Source organism: Dicentrarchus labrax, unplaced genomic scaffold (genome assembly GCF_905237075.1).
Source record: "Dicentrarchus labrax unplaced genomic scaffold, dlabrax2021, whole genome shotgun sequence".
NCBI lineage: Eukaryota > Metazoa > Chordata > Actinopteri > Moronidae > Dicentrarchus > Dicentrarchus labrax.
In genome coordinates, this window is record NW_026136718.1 from 6,194,209 (window position 1) to 6,213,059 (window position 18,851).

General features: G+C 39.1%; 1 protein-coding gene across 2 annotated transcripts; it reads right to left on the bottom strand.

Annotated features, from left to right (window-relative positions):
• Positions 1–86: 86 nt before the first annotated feature.
• On the bottom strand, positions 87–18,377 carry fam102bb (family with sequence similarity 102 member Bb). Of its 2 annotated transcripts, none has more exons than XM_051376940.1 (11): positions 18,090–18,377; positions 14,384–14,504; positions 13,352–13,381; positions 12,840–12,956; positions 12,361–12,407; positions 11,073–11,167; positions 8,007–8,108; positions 6,661–6,895; positions 5,111–5,247; positions 4,214–4,283; positions 87–3,596 (listed from the first exon to the last, which is right to left on the bottom strand). In XM_051376940.1, exons 1-11 carry the CDS (start codon positions 18,233–18,235, stop codon positions 3,554–3,556), a joined length of 1,143 nt encoding a protein of 380 aa, XP_051232900.1. In that variant the 5' UTR covers positions 18,236–18,377; the 3' UTR covers positions 87–3,553. The 2 variants fall into 2 exon arrangements, with proteins under 2 accessions (XP_051232900.1, XP_051232901.1); XM_051376941.1 differs by having other exon boundaries at positions 8,007–8,105; positions 18,090–18,376.
• Positions 18,378–18,851: the final 474 nt, after the last annotated feature.

Sequence of the window (18,851 nt, forward strand, 5' to 3'; positions counted from 1 at the left end):
GAGTGTGAAACAAATCAGTTAAAATAAAAAGATCAATTGGCTTCTAAAATATATTCATATTGTGATTGTTGTACATTACACCCAGGTTGAAGTTTTTAACTGTTTTATTCAACAGTGCAAGGTACACATTTGAAGCATCCAGTACACTTGTTAAGAAAGCAAATGTTGGTTGAAAGAACAAGTCTGTAACAGGAAACACTGGACAGTGTCAGAACAGCGCAGAACATCACTTAACAGGAGAATACATTTTACAGTTTTTATATAGACAACAGCTTCACAGAAGAGAAGAAACCATGTTTGTAACAACATGTTAGGTACCAAGATGAGCATACCTGTATCACACAGGTAAAACAAGTGATTTTTATCCAAAAAACACACAAAAAACCTCCAATAGTTGATATTTGGTAGCCATAACTCATACACTTAACACTGTCTTAACTATGTAGTGAGAACACTTTTTTTTGTCCCTAACAATAAAATATTTAGCAAAAATATGGCACAATATCAGCACTATAAGATTCCAAAACAAAGACGATGATATCCTCTAGATGTGACTTGAACGTCGGACATTTAAACCATGCCGAAAATAAAAACAAACAAAACGAGAACACTGACTTACAGTTACGTCGAACACTGTGCAGATATCTGCTTTTAACATGAAGTTATGAGGACAGAATGACTTCCTACATGCTAAATAGACGAGCGAAAATGTTCCTTCGATGTGGAATTATCCAGAATAACAGATGGCACAATATCAAATTAGGTTAACATGAAGATGTGTCAGTTCTGCAAGCTAACAAAAGGACATCTTAATCATGCAGAACATACGAACATAAAAACAGATAACACTGACGTATAGTTAAAACACCATACACTGATGACGCTTGTGCAGATATTGATATAACATGAATATAGTTTATCTAGAAGAGGAGGTATCCTACCTCTACTATGGCTTATGACAGGAGACAGAAGATTACAGATACTGTACAGTCTGTTTTCACTAGTTATAATGTAATAATATCCTCAGTATGCATAGGCCTGACCGTTCCCAGGTAATAACAGTGTGTTGTGTACTTTGGCTAATTTGCTAATAAACTGAAGAAATTGTGCACTTAATCTCCTATTAGGCTAGAAATGCAAATAGTCAACATGCATGCCACTATCAGGATTTCAAAACTCTCAGCAGATTTATATTGTTAGATTTCTATTTGTAGCACTAATCGTGTATTGATTGTGTCGGTTATTAGACTGGTTTTAAGACTGTTCTCAGTTCCAATAGTTTGATTTGATGTTAGGAGATATACACACACACACACACACAGAACTATTAGCCTGGGTCTTTTTAAAAGACAGGTGCTGTTGAATATTTTCTTCATGGCAGTGGATTACTTAACTAGTCCTTTACTGTACAATCCCTAAAGTGAAACAAACTACAGTATGCATCAGTTGCACATAAATGAAATCGTTGTAACGTCACAGGATCTTCCATTTGTTCACTGATGTAAGCTTCCTGGTCAACAGGACAGCTCAGAGAGATGTAGTTGAGTTGCAAAGCGTAGTTATACAATAGATACGTAGCTGAAATGCTGGGCATTAGATAGATGCCCCTCTATAGTGATATTCATCATAGAAGCCCCTATTATAGTCGGTATTTACTGCTCTACAAAAGGCAGAGAGCAGTACCTTACAGAAGCAGTAAGTTTGAGGGCGGAAAAAGGCTGGAAAACTGCATGACAGACAGAAGTAATATCTTCAGTTTGACCTTTTAGGCCGACTCACGTAATACCTAAAAAAGAAATAAACAAAAAAACTGCATTCTACCTTTGGATAATCTTTAGGGATTTGAAGGGGTATACACAGTTTGTAAGTGTTCTTTCAGCTTTCTTGTCCTTTTTAAACTAGTTTTAAGAAAATAAACTTTATTTTGATTATTTCTAGTCTCGATTATAGGAGTTAAATGTATCTGTTTTCCTGGATGTCTTTATATCTATTAATACATTTATATTGAAATTAATAAAAAATGATACACATACTTTAATGTACAATCTAATACCTTTTTAAAATATGTGATTTGAGCTTAATCATAGCAAAGCACGTGAATTTGAGTTAAAAGCATAGATGGATTTTGCTGAAATCTGCTAAGATAGTTACCCTTAGCAGGGGTTAGCTAGGTTATTGTCTCTTACGATTGGATTGAACGACTGCTTTTTAGTTATATGGAATAAAAAACTGAATTACCAAGATATCCGTTCATAAAAATGGATATTTTTTTTATACCATAGGAAAAATCTGTAAGTAAATTTTAGTTAAGTTTAGCTAAGGCATCTCACCATCTACCTTTCACTTGATATAACACTTTTGCGTTAGGTCTGGCTGCCTTTCAGTGACAGAGTGCCGTCAATGTCATAACAGCTTGTAGAGCCCAAAACAAAGTGTATTTACTGCAACGTTGGGAACAATATGAAGCCAGAATGCAGCTACTGTGGTTTGAATAAGTTCCCATTTCTGGTAAATGCAAATTTTAAAAAGAAAATTGTACATTTCATACAGTTCAGCAAAAAATGTCAAAAAGTTAGATTTTTGACCAACTATGTTGTTACTCGCCTTGTAGAGCAGATTAGTACTGCAGGATTTTCTAAAACAATCCTCAGCAGCAAAACAAATAAGAACAAGGACCTCCTACGAAATCAAGTAAGCAAGTTGTCATGTTCTCCCATTTCGCAAATACAAATATAGTATTCCTTAAGGGAGATCATGTCACATCCCTCCACTCGAAGATAACAGGATAACTGTTACTAATTAATAAAAGTGGTCTTAACCACATACACATACATTCACACACCGTCCACGTTCACACGTCAAATAGCTCAAGTCTGATGCCTCGTCCACGTAGTAAAATATTCTCCTTCAAAAACACCCATGGCCTTCACAGAGTGCCAACGACTACAGCTTTTTAGCAGCTTATAGGCAAATATTAATTTTAACGTCCCACTTGAGAAGGAAGTCCAAAACAAACACAGAGAGACAAAGGGAATGTATTGAAAACGCATCGCATACTCCTCTTCAGTGTAGAGTGCAGTTCGTTCTGATGATGCGCACACGGCGCTCGTCCTTTTGTCCTACGTTAGAGATAATGTTTTCTTCCAGTTTCTAACGGTTTAAATCGAGCGTGTTTGGGTGCAGAGTCACAGCGTTGACCTCAAAAAGATGCGCATACACCCAGAAAATGAAGAGTTGACAGTTTCAGTTTGTTTGGAACAATCTGGTCAATGTGTCATTTCCCTTAATTCACATCTGTATGTTTACACCGAGTTGATAGCTGTGTACCTCTCGCTCTTTAAAATCAGGGAGCTGCAGTGTCATGTAGGAGATATGAACGCAGGAGGGCACTGTTGTAACGTCAACTGCTCACCGAGTGATCAGGTCAGACACTGTGCTGATCAGGTAATGTGTGTCCTGTAGGAATGCAGATTGAAATGGACACAGCCTTGCATCCATTATTTTTTGTTTTTTGATGTAAGCAGTGTCAGTCCACCTCTGATAGACTGCAGGTCTAACGTTTTATCACCACCTGCTCGTACGCTCCAGCACCAACCCTGGGATGACAAGAACAGAAAATTTAGCAACCCAATGGAATAACTGCCTCATGTATCATACAGTAGAGTTGAATGCAGATCATTCCCTTTTTTTTTTGTTAAAATATGTCTGCACAAAACCAGGTCTCTATTTAAATACATACGTTATCAATACTCCAAACTACAGATTAACAAATAGCTAAATTAAATTACAATATTTATAGCATATATACTTTGTACTTAAATAGTACTAAATACCCACATACATAGATTTTCTGCTGAAGAAAGGTGGTTTGATGGTTTAACTACTCTCACCATTACAAAGAGCAGATATTTGGTGGCTTGATCCGGACTTACATCTACATTGTATCTGTATAAATGCTGTTGTTGGGACATGAGAAACTTTGGACAAAATATCATCCAGTAGCTGTTTAACCCTAACTCAAAGTGGTCGGACTGATATTGCCATCCCTAGAGGCATTGCTGCAATAAAAGCTGAAACATTAAAATAAACATCCTCCTAGACAGCAGTTATTGTGAACTCCTATCCTATAGAAAATTTGGAATAGCCAATAATAACCACGCCCGACCTCTCCATCTACTACGGAGAGCAAATCATTGTCCAGTGACTGTCTCACCTGGTGGGAAGATGATGGCTTCCGAGGGCTGTACTTCCCCCAGGGCCAACAAACAGACGCAGGCCTTCCTCTGAAACAGACACAGTTGTAGTAACATTTGGTCAGTACAGAGAGCTCCTGGATAATTCTTGTCATGAGGAGCAGCCAGTTGCTAGGCAATCTAAAAATAATCATGTATTGACAGCAGCTTTCTTTTTCTAGCTTTGAGCTAGATGAGACCTTGGAATGAAAAACAATGCCCTACTCCTCAAAGTACAGATAGACTCGTGGGGTAACACAATACCGTCGAGTTAATTACTGTGTTATGCAAAGTAGCTGTGCATAACATGCACTAATACTCCCATGTTTTTGGTTAATTGTAGAGCTGAAATGTTTTGATAATCTATAGCGTTTGAGTCAATTTTCAGTCAAAATTTGCTGATATTAGATTCCTCTAAGGTCTTTTTTTGTTTTATATAATTATAAATGGAAAATCTTTAAGGATTGTAGTCCATTTATTATATATATATATATAGATGGATAGATAGATAGATAGATAGATACATAACAGTCCTGATCACAAATTCTCCCAGAGCACAAGCCAACATCTCCAACAGTCAAAAACTCAAAGCTATTCCATTTACAGTGATATAAAAGCAGCAAATGCTCACATTGGAGACGATGGAACCGGCAAATTCTTGGCATTGTAACTTTATAAATGAAAACTGTTTCTAATGGGAATCCTGTCAGTCAAATAATCCATTATTTTATTATTATCTTTCCTTGAAGAGATGTTATAAGAGGGGGGAAATCTTTCTGGGAACATGCACGACTTTAACACCCCAAAGAATAAAACCTGCTGCAGGTACAGCGATTCTGATACTTCTAAAGACAGCTTACTGTGGTTGTGTAGCATACCTTCAGCACTGGAGTCGAGTAGGCTGGGTGTAAAGTCTTGACTCTGGAGAATCTTTTCCACAACATCGTCAGCGTCCACCCGCGTGTCGTCCATTCTCTTTAGCTGAGACTCCATGGAGTCCTGCTTCACCGGGTGTCTTGAGTGGAGGATAAAGGAGAGTCATTTTGTGTTTTGACCACTAATGGCTTCCACTGCAAACTGATGATGTTGTTTTTTTCCCCATACTGTTTTAAGTTAAGTGCTAAGCAGGGGTGTGTTCAACCAGTGAGCTGAAGGGTTTCATCTAAGTAGCTGGAAAGGATTCCTGTTTTAAGTTGACACATGGTCACCAAACATGTTTATGGTAGCAGCCACGCACTTGCCAGTGCCACTTACTGCTGCTGATACAGTAGTACTTTCATTTTTTTACCACTGAGTCTCCATACTGCTTACTGAAAAGCTTGTTGTTGCTGTTTTTTTTATTTTAAATCACACTTATTTTGCCACTAACATTAGAAACTATGGTCAGCTTGGCAATTACATTTATCATAATTTACATTATTTGAGCAGTCTTCTGACACAACCCAGGATGATTAAAGGAACACTTATTCTTGCCGAGATTTGGTTGAGAAGATCAGTTCCTCTTTCAGGTCTGTAGGTAAATATGAAGATACAGCCTGCAGCTGGTTAGCTTAAGTCAGACGAGAACCTAGCCTGTCCTAGTCTGAAGGTAACGTAATTCGCACACCAGCACACTAATGAACACGTATCTCATTTGTTTCATCCAAACAAAGAGTGAAACATTGTGGTTTTATTGGGGGGTGGGGGGTATGCACCAGACTATTTCCTTGCTGGTGCAGTTACTTCCTGGAGTTTTATTGTTTTCGTGAGGTTACCAGGCAACCACTCATGTTGCTAGTGGTTGTTTCATATTTACATATACGGATACGAGAGTGGTATCGATTTTCTCATCTAACTCTCGGCAAGAAAACAAAAAAGATAATGTCTCAAAATGTTGTAGTTCTCCTTGGGGAAAAAAACCTGAACATTAATATCTTGATAAAGTTAAAGATGCTGCAGTGTCTGAGGTAATAATGACGTGAGAACTACAGGATAAAATATAAAGTGCCCCTTCAGCCATAAGTAAGTACGTAAAGCCATCCCCCGTCTTGAGTTTGAGAAGCTTGATTCATAGCTGGACAATTTTTAGACCCCCAGACACAATGACTAATATTTTTTATAAATACCATGAGCGTCTATTGACACCACATAATGAAACCACAGATACTCTTCCGCTGCATTGCCTCACAGCCTCTTTCTGCATGACTGCTGCTTCCTCAAGTGCGACACAGGTCTCAGGTGTGATTATGACTCAAGTTTGTTAACTTCTCTAAAATGACTTACTGCTACTCTATTCTGTACTCATTACCTACAATAAAAAGAGGCTACCATGTTTAACTCACTGCTTTCTCCTCATTAAATAAGACTATGACAATGATCACATCTGTATGTACTTTTCATAAATTACATTTCCTTGTGCTCCCTACTTGCCAAATAAATTGAGATTCACCTGTTGAGTCGTTCGCAGGATGAGGCGCTCCGTACTGGTGTACCCGCTGGGTTGCCAGTGGTGGCAGTGGGGGCTGGGTGTTCCGGTAGAGCAGGACAGGGTCTGGACTCTCTGTCCCGGTCCTCACTGGGCTCTGGGATGCTGCCGATGCCCGTTGAGGCGCTGCCCACTGAATGATTTCTCCGGTGGCTGAACTCTGACATGCTGGAGGAGCGGGAGTGACCTGTGCTGTAACCTGAGACAGATGGACAGTAGTTTCATAAAATATGATTTTTTTGGGTTACTTTGCCATTTCAAATGTTTTAAAGTAACCTTTGGGGTGACATCTTCGGATTAAATCATATGTTTCCTCTCTAAAAGTCAGTAAAAACTGATCTTTGACCAGCCGCTCTTGTGGGGGCTGTGGCTCAGGATCCTGTCCATGTGTTGAAGATCCTTTGGACAAGACAACCAACCCCATTGCTCCTGATATTCAGGCCAGCACTATGCATGGCTTAGTGCTTTGGATAAAAGCACTATATAAATGCTGCCATTCACCATTTTACAATTTCACAAGGTTAATGCAAGTGATTTGTCAGTAATGTTAAGTAACTGTGTGGCCTGAGAAACCCTGCACAGGTGTGTTGTAGCATTCAAGAAATTCCAACCATCTGCTACTGAGATGCATTCATAATATTACACATTAATGTAGTAATAGCACCAGTGGTCTAATTTGCATTTAAACATTAATGACAGAGGATCAGTTTGATATATGCACATATGCAGTCCAATAATGGCTTTACTAATGGAAGACACATGTAGAAGAAGATACAGATTTACCACCCAACATCAAAATTAACGTTTAATTCATAAATCAATGAATGTTAATGTTAATAAACTAAATAAATCTTATTTTTTTTCTCTCGCAAAACCCATTTTGCTGTGCTGTCGAGCAGATTTTGCAACTTGCGGGGTGTTAAAAGATTTAGCGGTTTGGTAGAATCGCAGGGACACCCACACACTCACGTGCTCTTCATATCTGCAGGAAGCCATTTCAAGCGAGACACATCTCAGGGCATCTGTTTACAGCCATGGAAGAGCAAACTTCCACATGAACATGACGTTCAAATAAATCTATCAATGGCAGGAAATACACTTTCACATTCAGAGGGCCATTAGAGCTGTTCTCAGTCCATCTCTCTACTTCCTCTGTTCTTTTATTACAGTCATTTGATCTGCCTGTAATGGAAACTCGAGCCTCAAGTTTGAACTGCTCTGATGGTGTGTCACTGGCAAATAATTTAATCACTTCTCCTCAGTCAAAGGATTTTCTCAGTTCAACATCATGCAGTGTGGGATGCCCTTACCTGAGAGTTTGGACTGTTGGCTGGCGTAGCTGGACGTTCGGGAGTGACCGCAGCCCCCAAGCTCATCAGAAACAACAGGACACTTCCCTTCTCGACTCTCTGCTAGATCAGAAAGAACAGAAGAAAAGACAAATGGGGTATGACGAAGGCCTGAAAGCTCGAAATACACCAACAATCTGCCATGATCTAAGTAAATCCCTACATGTACAGCAGTATAGTCAGAGACACTGGTGGCAAATAAGCATGAAACCTGTTGAGGCTCAAGCTGTGTTCTCACCATGGCTCATTCTCAGCTCAACACCCCAGTTTTTGTGTGTGATATAGATGGTGTTTTTGTGAATGAATGCAGGAATAGCTGAAAAAAGAGATTCAGTGCGTGTCTGAAGTGAAAGATTGGTGGCCGACTGTCAAACATCAATCAAAATTAAAACAACAACACAGTAAAAACTTGGAAAATGCGTCATCACTCTGCACAACATGTCCCTTTTGTAAATAGTCAATCATACATGTGAATACACTGTTTTCTTCTTTGCAGATTAGACAGATACTCTATAAAGCTCCTGTTTGTATAAATGGGATCTGGACTGTATCTGTCTTTTTACATGTAGACTAATTATCTATATTTGTATACAATTGTGTTACTGGCTGTTGTTTGTAGCATATTTCTGCCAACAGACAACAGTTACAACAACAACAAAAACGACTTTCTGCCTCCCACACGCTATCCTTTAGTTCAGCATCCCTGAGTTAATGAGCAAATGTTGGCAAGTATCTGGAAACAGCAGTAGCTCTGCTTGGGTCGTGGCGAAAATAAACACATTTAGAATAATGGCTGGGAATCACAGGTTAACTCCTTATTCTATGCCATTACAATATTTTGCCCACAATAACAGCATCCGAGCTCAGGTGCTTCTGCAGTCTAATGGAAATCAGGTGCAATACTCAATATCTGACCCCAAAATATAGAAAAATATAACCCCCAAAAAGCAAAGTTATAGGACATTTTTGGCAGCTGAGAAGGAACAACGTGTCTTTAGTTTTAGCCTTTTTAAAACACGTGCAGCAACATGAACATGTGTGCCACCATTTTAATGTCAGGCCAAACTGACAAAAGGCTGAGCTGCCAGGAAGCAAAACAGCTCAGAGTTCAAATGTCTGCAGGAAAGGAAGGAAAGGCCTCTGCCTCAGTAACACAAAATAGACATATTTTCAAAAAATATGAATGCTGAGGTGGGCCAAAAATGACCCGGCAACTCTTTCCCCCTCAGTATTTTGGTGATGTAAATATTTCAACACGTCATATTCCAGGGATTAGTCAAAAATCCTGTATTCCTCAAGTGAAAATAAGTCACACAATAGTTTACTTTGGTGTAAATAAACCAGTATGCAATGCTCACAGCCAGAAACAAGTAGTGAAGTACATTTTTTTTTTGTAAATGAACATTACAAATCTTGTTTAGAATTTAAATAATTAATTTGTGCAAAATTTAAGACGGCATTTACTCTATAAACACAATCTACAGATTATCTTTCTAATACAGGTCATTTTTGACCCACTTATAGAAGCTTGTAGGTTACAAAGAGGAATGCATCCAAGGATTACACAATATCTCAAGACATTATTCGTCCCACTTGTCTCAGATGATAAGCATACATTAATATATTATAACGAAAGTCTATCAACAAAATGATGAACCATAATTGCTCATAATTTACCAAACCTCCCGCTTGAAGTGATACTGCTCACACACACACACGAAACACACCTGCACACCGCAAACATATAAAGCCAAGACATGGTCACGTTTATGAAAAAATCGTATTCAGCAGATGAATACACACGAGGTGTGCACATGCAAACACACAACCCCCAGACAGACATGCACACAGTCCTATTTTTAACCATGTAAGAGCCCACAGGGTATGAGCAGATTGTTGCTAATCTAAAAGAGAACTAGTTTAAATTATACATGGAAGAGCTGCACTACACTCTGAAGCTTCCAGGAGGAACAAGCATTCAACACTGCGATGTGTTCACACATGAATACACACAGAACAAGAGAGAGGGGGTGAAACAGGAGTGAAATGTAGCAGAACGGGGCAGCTGCAAGAGAAATATTTTCACAGTGCTGGATGGGAGATAAATTACAGTTGTATGTTAAAACTAGTTACCTACACTGTGATCACAGCATGTGATGCATGAGTGCTTTTCAATACGACAGGACAGCATTGTAAACGCTGATCTTGATGTGTTTGAGGTGTGACCTGCAATACGCATCTGTCACCTGCAACTCTTCCAATAAATGTACCTAAGTGATACTGTATGCCAACAAAAAAGGGGGTCTTGCACTTCAGTGTAGATGCTACTGAAGTTGCTAAACTTTTAAATAATGTAAAACGGCAGCAGGCACTGGTCGGTTTGTATTGCCAGCAAGGGCTGATGTGGCTTCAGCATTGCCACTGCAGGGACACCAGGATGGATTGTGGAGGAGCAGGCAGGTAAATCAGAGGTTATGATATAGTTTTGTAAGCTATGCTTGCTGTAAACAACAAAGCGATAAAGCAATGAACTGCTTAGCTAGAACTAAAATAACTAAGATTATTAGGTTAGTTTAAATCTATCATTTTGTTTTCATCAGCACTGGTTAAATCTGCTATCTACACAGCCACTTACAACGGAAATTAAAGTTACAATAATGAGAACAATGAGGTGATGTTGAGCAACTCTACTCACGCAATGTTAAGGGAAATATTTTAGCTTTCCTTAAAGTTATTAGAGATGTGTCCATATTAATTAACATGTCATTCCACTGTAAATCTAACACCCATTAGCAGGAGCTTAACATAGCCAAAGAGGGCAGATCAGAAAACTGCAAGGATGTTACAGTATCTATTAGATAAATATAACAACAGAGACATAAAAGCGGAACAAATCTCAAAACCTACTGGCTCAGCACACAATGGGGTGGCTAAAGTGTGCTCTATCAAGTGTCTGTAAATGTTTGGAAAAGCCAATGAGATGACTAAGCAAAGCAGAGGAGTGTAATGTGGCGTGATTGGTCTCACCAGAACAGCCTTTCTGTGAGTCCCCTCCCCTCCTCTCCTCCAGCAGGCTCTCTCCATCACCCTGGATCCCGATCACTGTGGCTGTAGAGGGGGGCCTGATGACAGGAAAAAGACAATAAGACCTTTTTCTCCTTCCTCATATTTCACTGTGTTAATTATTCAACTTGTTCTTGAGAAAATAAATGAATAAATAAAGACAAAAGCGTGGAGAAATGGGGGGAAACGGGATCAAAACATTACGATTAATCAAAGGAAAGCCCTTAAAGTTAGGTAAAATATCAGCATTCAGAATAGCATTCCACTAAGGCTAAATGTGAATATACAGTACTGTAGATACTCAGTATTTACATCATACTGAAATAAAGAAAGATGCAGCTTTTGGGAAAAACATAAAGGCTACTGAATAATTTTTAGGTCAAATTCTGCCCTCGGGTAAAGCAGCATTTCTCTCTCTGTTGGAATTTATGTGACACATTCACTTTAAAGTATATTTCTAATAGTACCACTACAACCACTTATAGTATGTTACTTACAGGATGAAATCAATCAGAGCTTCTGACATGGGAAAATGATTAGCTAACAACGTTATTAAAGCTTGCATAATTCTGTATTGTTTGGTTCCCATGAAACTTTCCCAAGCCTGACCAAACACAGCGCTGACAGACGTCTGACACACCTACAGCAGCACAGCAGGATTCTTGGAACAGCTCCAAAATAAATGTAGTCAGCACCTAGTAAGATGTCATAATTTTGATACAGAAGTTTTTGTTCAGTATTGTTGCGTTTGTTTGTCAGTGGTAGTAGAAAAACAGGAAAAAAAAAAAAAAAAGAGGGGTATGACATGTAACAAAGGCCTGCTGGCCAGGCATCGAACGTGAACATTGTGGATATATATGTATGCGCCTTAACTATCTAACCCTACCTACAGAACATTTAAAAAAGAATCTATAAAGACAGAAAAGTAACTGACACACTGGTGCTTATGCTACGGCTGTTCTGTATAAAGAGGATTAAGTTTTTAAATGACAGTCTGGTCAGGTCTGTGGGTTGCTGTTGGTTTCTCAAGGGGATTGTTAATGTCCAAATCCGGGCAGGTTCGCTGTCGAGCACAAGCACGAGAATAGTTTGATTCAAAGGCTTAGTTCAAAAAACATGTTCAACCAAACAGTTTTCTAATCCAACTGGAATCGTATGGTTAAGCATCTCAAAGACACTGACCCTGACTGACCTAATACAGCATGAACTGCAGACCAAAGCAGATTTAGCAACACATATTACTTTAACTTACGTTTTAAAACAGGGATCCCCTGACATGAGCTGCGTACTGATGATCACCTGTGAAAAGAGAGGAGACGTGTTCATTGATTCAGGTTTGACTTGCATTCAACGCTTCCATAGTTTAAAAGGAAAGGTGTTTTGGGTCGAGCACAGTTGTACAAAAATGCAAAGTCACTGGAGAACTGTAGACCAACCAACTGATCATTATTGTTTTATTCTTCATGAAATAAAGCAGATAACGGCTGTGGTTGCCAGTTATTTTCCACAGTTAACACCGCTCTTCTTCTCCAAAGGTCATTCTGGCTACAGTCCAATGGACTACCTAGCCACAGTTGTTGTAAGCAATCCTAAAACATTTATGCACATACCTTTTTCCATGTTTAGTTCGGAGTTGAGAGAAATACCAAGCTTGTATTCATAACACTAAGGTAACCTCCTAAAGCAGTCAAATCAGACTGGTGTGGCTGCTTTAGCGAAGCTTCGTGTTACCTTGAGAATGGAGTTATCCTGGCGGGTATTTTTGGTATCGTAGCCTTCCAGCAGACATCTGCGGGTTGTATTCCCTGAGCCGGCAAACTCTGCTAAATTCAGATCGGCAAAACCAAGCTGAAGGAGAAAGAATGACATTCAGTGAACTTTGTTTTCTCCCAGGAGACCGATGTTTTGCCAAGTCAGCACTGTGACAATCTCTGGATGTAAAATGACAATGAGGACATAAAAGAAACAGTTTTTCTTCTGCAATTTTAATATTTATGGGGGGAAAAAACATATCTATATTCTTATCTTATACTCTTATCTAATCTAGAACCTTCACTTGTTCAGTAAATAATTACTTTGAAAGAGGGACATAGTGAGCCGACCTGCAGGCAGTGAAGGCCATCTGTTTGCTATGGGCTCACATGGGCTTTCTACATAAATATGGCTGATTACTGTAAATCTAGGTGACCTGGCGGCTGGGTTAGGGGATGGGGGTTGGACAACGTAAGTATGTGAGGAATTACCTTTGCATATGCTTTCCCACCTTTCAGCTCCTGGGAAAGAGAGCCATAGACATTTAATTAACATTAACAACACAAAAGAGTTTCAAATCTTAATGTCGTGCTTTATTTATTCATGATTAAACTATGAAAACATTACATTGGAGATCATCCGCCCGTCCGTCAAGTGTGTTTGAGATTTATTAATTTGAGTTCCAAATACTTGGATTGGGAAATAAAGTTTAATTAAATGTTTTTGCTTCATTTTTGCTAATGAGATACATCAGCTTATGAATTTAATACTGGTCTGGTAAACTGTAGTAATAAAATATTGTAAATAGTCTACTTGCCATCAGCAAAAAATTAAAATGTAACACTAACTCTAAATAACTCTAAATGATAGTGAGAGGCAATACATTGCAATGTTACAGTTAAATACCAAAACACTGCTACAGGGAGCCACCAGTGAAGGACAAATAACAAAGGTTTTCATGGTTTTCTGGGTACTTGACATGCTTGATGTCCTAAAACTAAGAAGGCAGGGCACACCAGAGATAGCTTGCAGATACATTTTACCAGGAAGGCTTACATATTTCCTTGTTATTAGTGCTTTATCCTACATGATTAAACAAATAGAGCACAGAGCAGACTCATGTTAAAGGCTAAAGGATAGCAAAAGGATGAGTGGCAAAAAAATATTTCACAGCGATGAGTCTGGTTTTTTTTTTCAGAATGCTGTGCTTGCTGACTGCTGCAGTTCACATTTCACTCTCAAGTTTCAATTTGCTATATAAAAGTCTACGTAACCAATATGAGAATTTAACCCAGATACAGCAATTCTGTTAGCAAGGCTCAGCCTCTGATCTTTACTGCAGCTTGTTTTTCTTGCACTGACATGAACAATAGCCTTTATTTTTGCATAAAACCCTCGCCTGATGCATAACCTTAAACCTTGTATGTTCACATGCAAAACATCAGATTATGGCTCACACCACTATGTAGGTATATCTACATCTGCAGCATGAAATCTGGAGCCTCAGTAGCCACATACTGTACCTTTCTGACAGACACACGACACACACAAGGGTCCAGTACACCTGTGCCTGCATTGGCACTCATCTTGCAGGGGAAAGAGAACCGTTTCCTCCATCGTACACAGTTGGCCTGCACTGGCTCCCTGTAAGAGGAAGTCACAAAGACTTAGACCATCTCTAAGCACTCTGTAAGGTCAGATATAATGCATTTCTTGTGCATAGGCTGCACATTAGGATCTCAAAGGCATTATTTACAATTGGCTGTTATAATCCAATAATGTTTCAGATAATGCTTACAGATATACATGAGTAGAGATTGGTGCAAACACTGGTGGGATCTGGGATTGCATCCCCCTCGTAGCTCAATCAGTTGAACATGTCTCTGTACTGAAAAGCTGGTTCATGTCCTTGCTCACATTATAACCCCGGATTTGGCTCTGTACCAGAATCATAATGCATCATATACTGTAACTGGCAGAGACAGCGTATTACAGTAAAACACAGTTTTGTAATCTTGTTTATTTATTCTTTGATCAGGTAGTACCAGATATAATGATATTTTTGGACTTTATTGTATTTAGGAGAAGTTGTGTACGGTTGCTTCAGCACCATATTTAACATTTGTGAACGTTAGGTAGGTTATTAAAAATACTTTACTGTAAAATTACTGTATTATAAATTATTCTTCGAGCAACACCCAAACCCACTCATGCAGCATTATTCACAATCATACAAACTGCATTAAAAAAAACAATGTTTTTTGACAGAGATGATTGTTTTTCATCAATTTAAATCCACTGATTCACTGTTTTGTCACGTGCAACCCTGACAACATTCCTGTGGCAGCACAACTTCATTTCATTCATTTTAATATCAATATTACATAACAATAAAAAATCACTTATGTTGAATGACTACTGGATTAATAATCCTCCCTGCTTAAGGCTAAGGATTCAGCTGCCAATACAAGCTTAAGTGCTTAGCCTCAGATTTTTCTGGCCACTTAATAAACAAGCTAATTGATTACAGTCCCGTTTTCACCTTTTGACTCACTTGACTCTTCTATCCAAAGGTTACGGCAGCAGGTATAGCTCGTTTTTTTTTTTTTTGCATGAGAGGAATAGACAAAGTTAACTAGAGGTTAAAATGAGACTGAGGTGTAGCCTACTCTCAGTGAAAGGATGAGATGAAGTGAAAGAGAAACGAGCGTGTATGCGTGGGCAGCATTACGATACCCCAGATGGCCTCTCTTTCAGTGGCATCCTCTCCTCTCCCACTCACCTAACCAACTCCCGTCTGTTAAGTCAGCCCACATGCCATTCATTTTCATCGACTTTGCTGGATTTGAATACAAGCCGAGCAAACGGCTTTCCTCTCTAATAAAGAACAAATTACAACGATGCAACAAGTGAAAAACTGATAGGGGCTTGCATCTGCAACGGTGACAAAAAGGAGACAATGGCTGAGGAATATAGACTGAGTGTATATGACATAAGACTTAAACCATTAACAGTGTGTGCAGATCCTTTGTTAAGATGGTAAAGACTGACTGAATAAACAGGCCCGTGTTGTGCATTTGCATCCCTCGCTATAAATAAGAAGCAGAGGATGCGTGACCAATGTTTTACAAACGCTGACTTCATCCTGAGGTTGATACATTTCCGAGAGTGAACTCCCAGAGTCGGAGAGGGAACTCCCAGCCAGCTGGACACCGTGTGCTTTGGGAATTCTTGCTAGATTGCATGTACTGCAACTCACGGCACTCCTCAGCAAAGCAGAATACTATTAGTGAGTGTGTGCAAGTCTGTTCTTAAGCACAAGCGGAAGTCGTCTCACTAATCTGTATACATGGCTCAGATATCTTGTTAAACTACAGCTGCTCTCCTTTTTAAAAAAGTGCACTTGTGTAACAAGAAAAAAAACGTATTTTGGGCGGAAACAATAGCGCACACCTGGTGACAAGCCACAGCAAAGGGAAAGAAAAGGCTCATAAAACAACAATCCTCATTTCCTTTACAGTTACAGTTGGGATGACTCAAAACAGCGTCAGAGGAAATATAGTTTGGGAGTCTAACAAATTAAAACTGCTGCAGAGCAGATGACGCTCACGCTCAAAACTTTTCAGAGCCAGAACAGGATGTTATAATTAGAATCTCAACTGTCTGGGTTATGGGGTTAAACAGTTTCTCTACCTGAGGAGCATCTTGATTCACAAAGTCCAACACACCGGGCCTTTCTATTTAGCCATTTTTGTAAGAGCTACTTACTGTAGAACAAACAGAGGGCTTGTTATATAATCTGACTGAAGCCATCTAATCTCTACAGTCTCACTCCAAAACAAATGCTTTTTTTTTAGTCCAATGTTAGAAGCCAGTATAAATTATGATACAGAGAGGAGGGTCTGCCTTGGATTGTCTCAACTTGACAGCAATAACACAATTATCACGACGCTGCTGTGGACTGAGGGTGGCTCTGAATATTAAGTATAGAGTGATATCCTGTCATGGCCAATTACTTGTTATCCCATCTTCTAGTTCCCTTTGACAACCACACCAGTGTAAACATAAACTGTACTCTAGAGCTGATCACAAACATGGTGACTTTGTCCACTCAGCTACGCGGGACGTTAATGAATCAGTTCTACTCTCGACAGAAATTAATCTACTTATTGATTCATTCTTAAAATACATTTTTTACACTTAAAACGCCACCGGTGCCAGCCTCGGCTCTCATTCCAAATGTGAATATTTAATAATACATTTAATATCGTTTAATAGCTGGAATTATTAGATGGTTGCTCGATCAACAGGAAATCAATCGGTAACTATTATACAGTTAAAAAAAGGCAAAAATTACCTTGTTCCAGCTTCTTATTTGCTTTTATTTGTCTTTATGTAATAGTACATTAAATATATTTGGGTTTTAAGGGTTTTGGGTGTGTTTTTTTGGACAAAAAAAGCAATATGGAGACATTACCTTGGGAAATTGTAATGGGCATTTTTAATAATATTTTTATAAATCAAACACTGATTAAAAAAACTGTCAGCAAGCGGTGATAAGACACCAATAACAGCAGTATCATGACACTGCTGTGGACCTTAGGTTGGTATCTCAAAGCTAAAATAATGAGGCAGCAAAATTACAATTACACTTTGAGTTGACCTAGTTTCACTCACATAGAAAAATAAAAAATACTTCCAACAATAAGACAGAAATGATTTGGCACATTGCTTTAATGCACAAAGACGTCTACAGATTTACAACCATGCACTGTCCTGATCAATAACAGACACCTTCCACCTACTATCAATGATAACTTTATGACCAAACAGGGAGGCAATGACCATAAGTGACTGTTATTGATCGAGCAGCAGTACACTGAGGAGGTTTTTTTTATATTTATGTGACAGCTCAGCTGATTTAAATGTGAAATGCAACCAGATGTCGCCTCGAACACGAAAGATTTCTGCACAGATTTTAGTCTGTAGCTTGTATCTGCCACATTTATGCCCCTGTGTTTGTTTTGATATACGATATATATATATACACAACCTAAAAACAAACAAAAACAAACACCATTACCACTGAGCTCGTTTCTAGTCGTGTAGCCTGTTAGCTGCTGAGCTAGCAGCGTTTTGCAGCCGAGCTCGGCTTACTGAAGGTTAGTTTAGTTAAAGAAGACGAAGTTTAACGTTTTAACGAACTGGATTAAGACCGAACATCCTCACCGAGAAGACTCCTCGGAGAACCCGCCGTCCAGCAGTCGGACTTTACAGAAGAGGACACCGTTGACGAAGGGCACCGAGGAGAGCTCGTCCAGCTCGAAATCCACCTTGAACTTAAACTTCTTCTTTTTCATCATCATTAAATCCATACACAGATTCTGGAGTGGCGAGAAGATGCTCCGGGCTCGGCCGTCGCTCACATTACAGCCCCATTGTGTTGTGATTCAGTGTTATGTTGTGGGAGGATGGAGAGAGAGAGAGGGAGAGAGAGAGAGAGGGGGCTGCTGGAGGCAAAGCTGCGAGTTTAACGGAAGCGACGGTGGAGAGCTGCTTCCTGTTGGGGATTTTCAGAATAGAAGCATGTATGCTGAGCGTTTTAAACCCATTCATGATAGATAGATAGATAGATAGATTACGGTGGCCCTGAGGTGCAAATCACAACGGCAAATCAGAAAACACAACACAAAAAGAGAAAACACAACGGCAAATCAGAAAACACGACACAAAAAGAGAAAACACGACACAAAAAGAGAAAACACGACACAAAAAGAGAAAACACAACGGCAAATCAGAAAACACAACACAAAAAGAGAAAACACAACGGCAAATCAGAAAACACAACACAAAAAGAGAAAACACGACACAAAAAGAGAAAACACGACAAAAAGAGAAAACACGACACAAAAAGAGAAAACACCACACAAAAAGAGAAAACACCACACAAAAAGAGAAAACACAACGGCAAATCAGAAAACACAACACAAA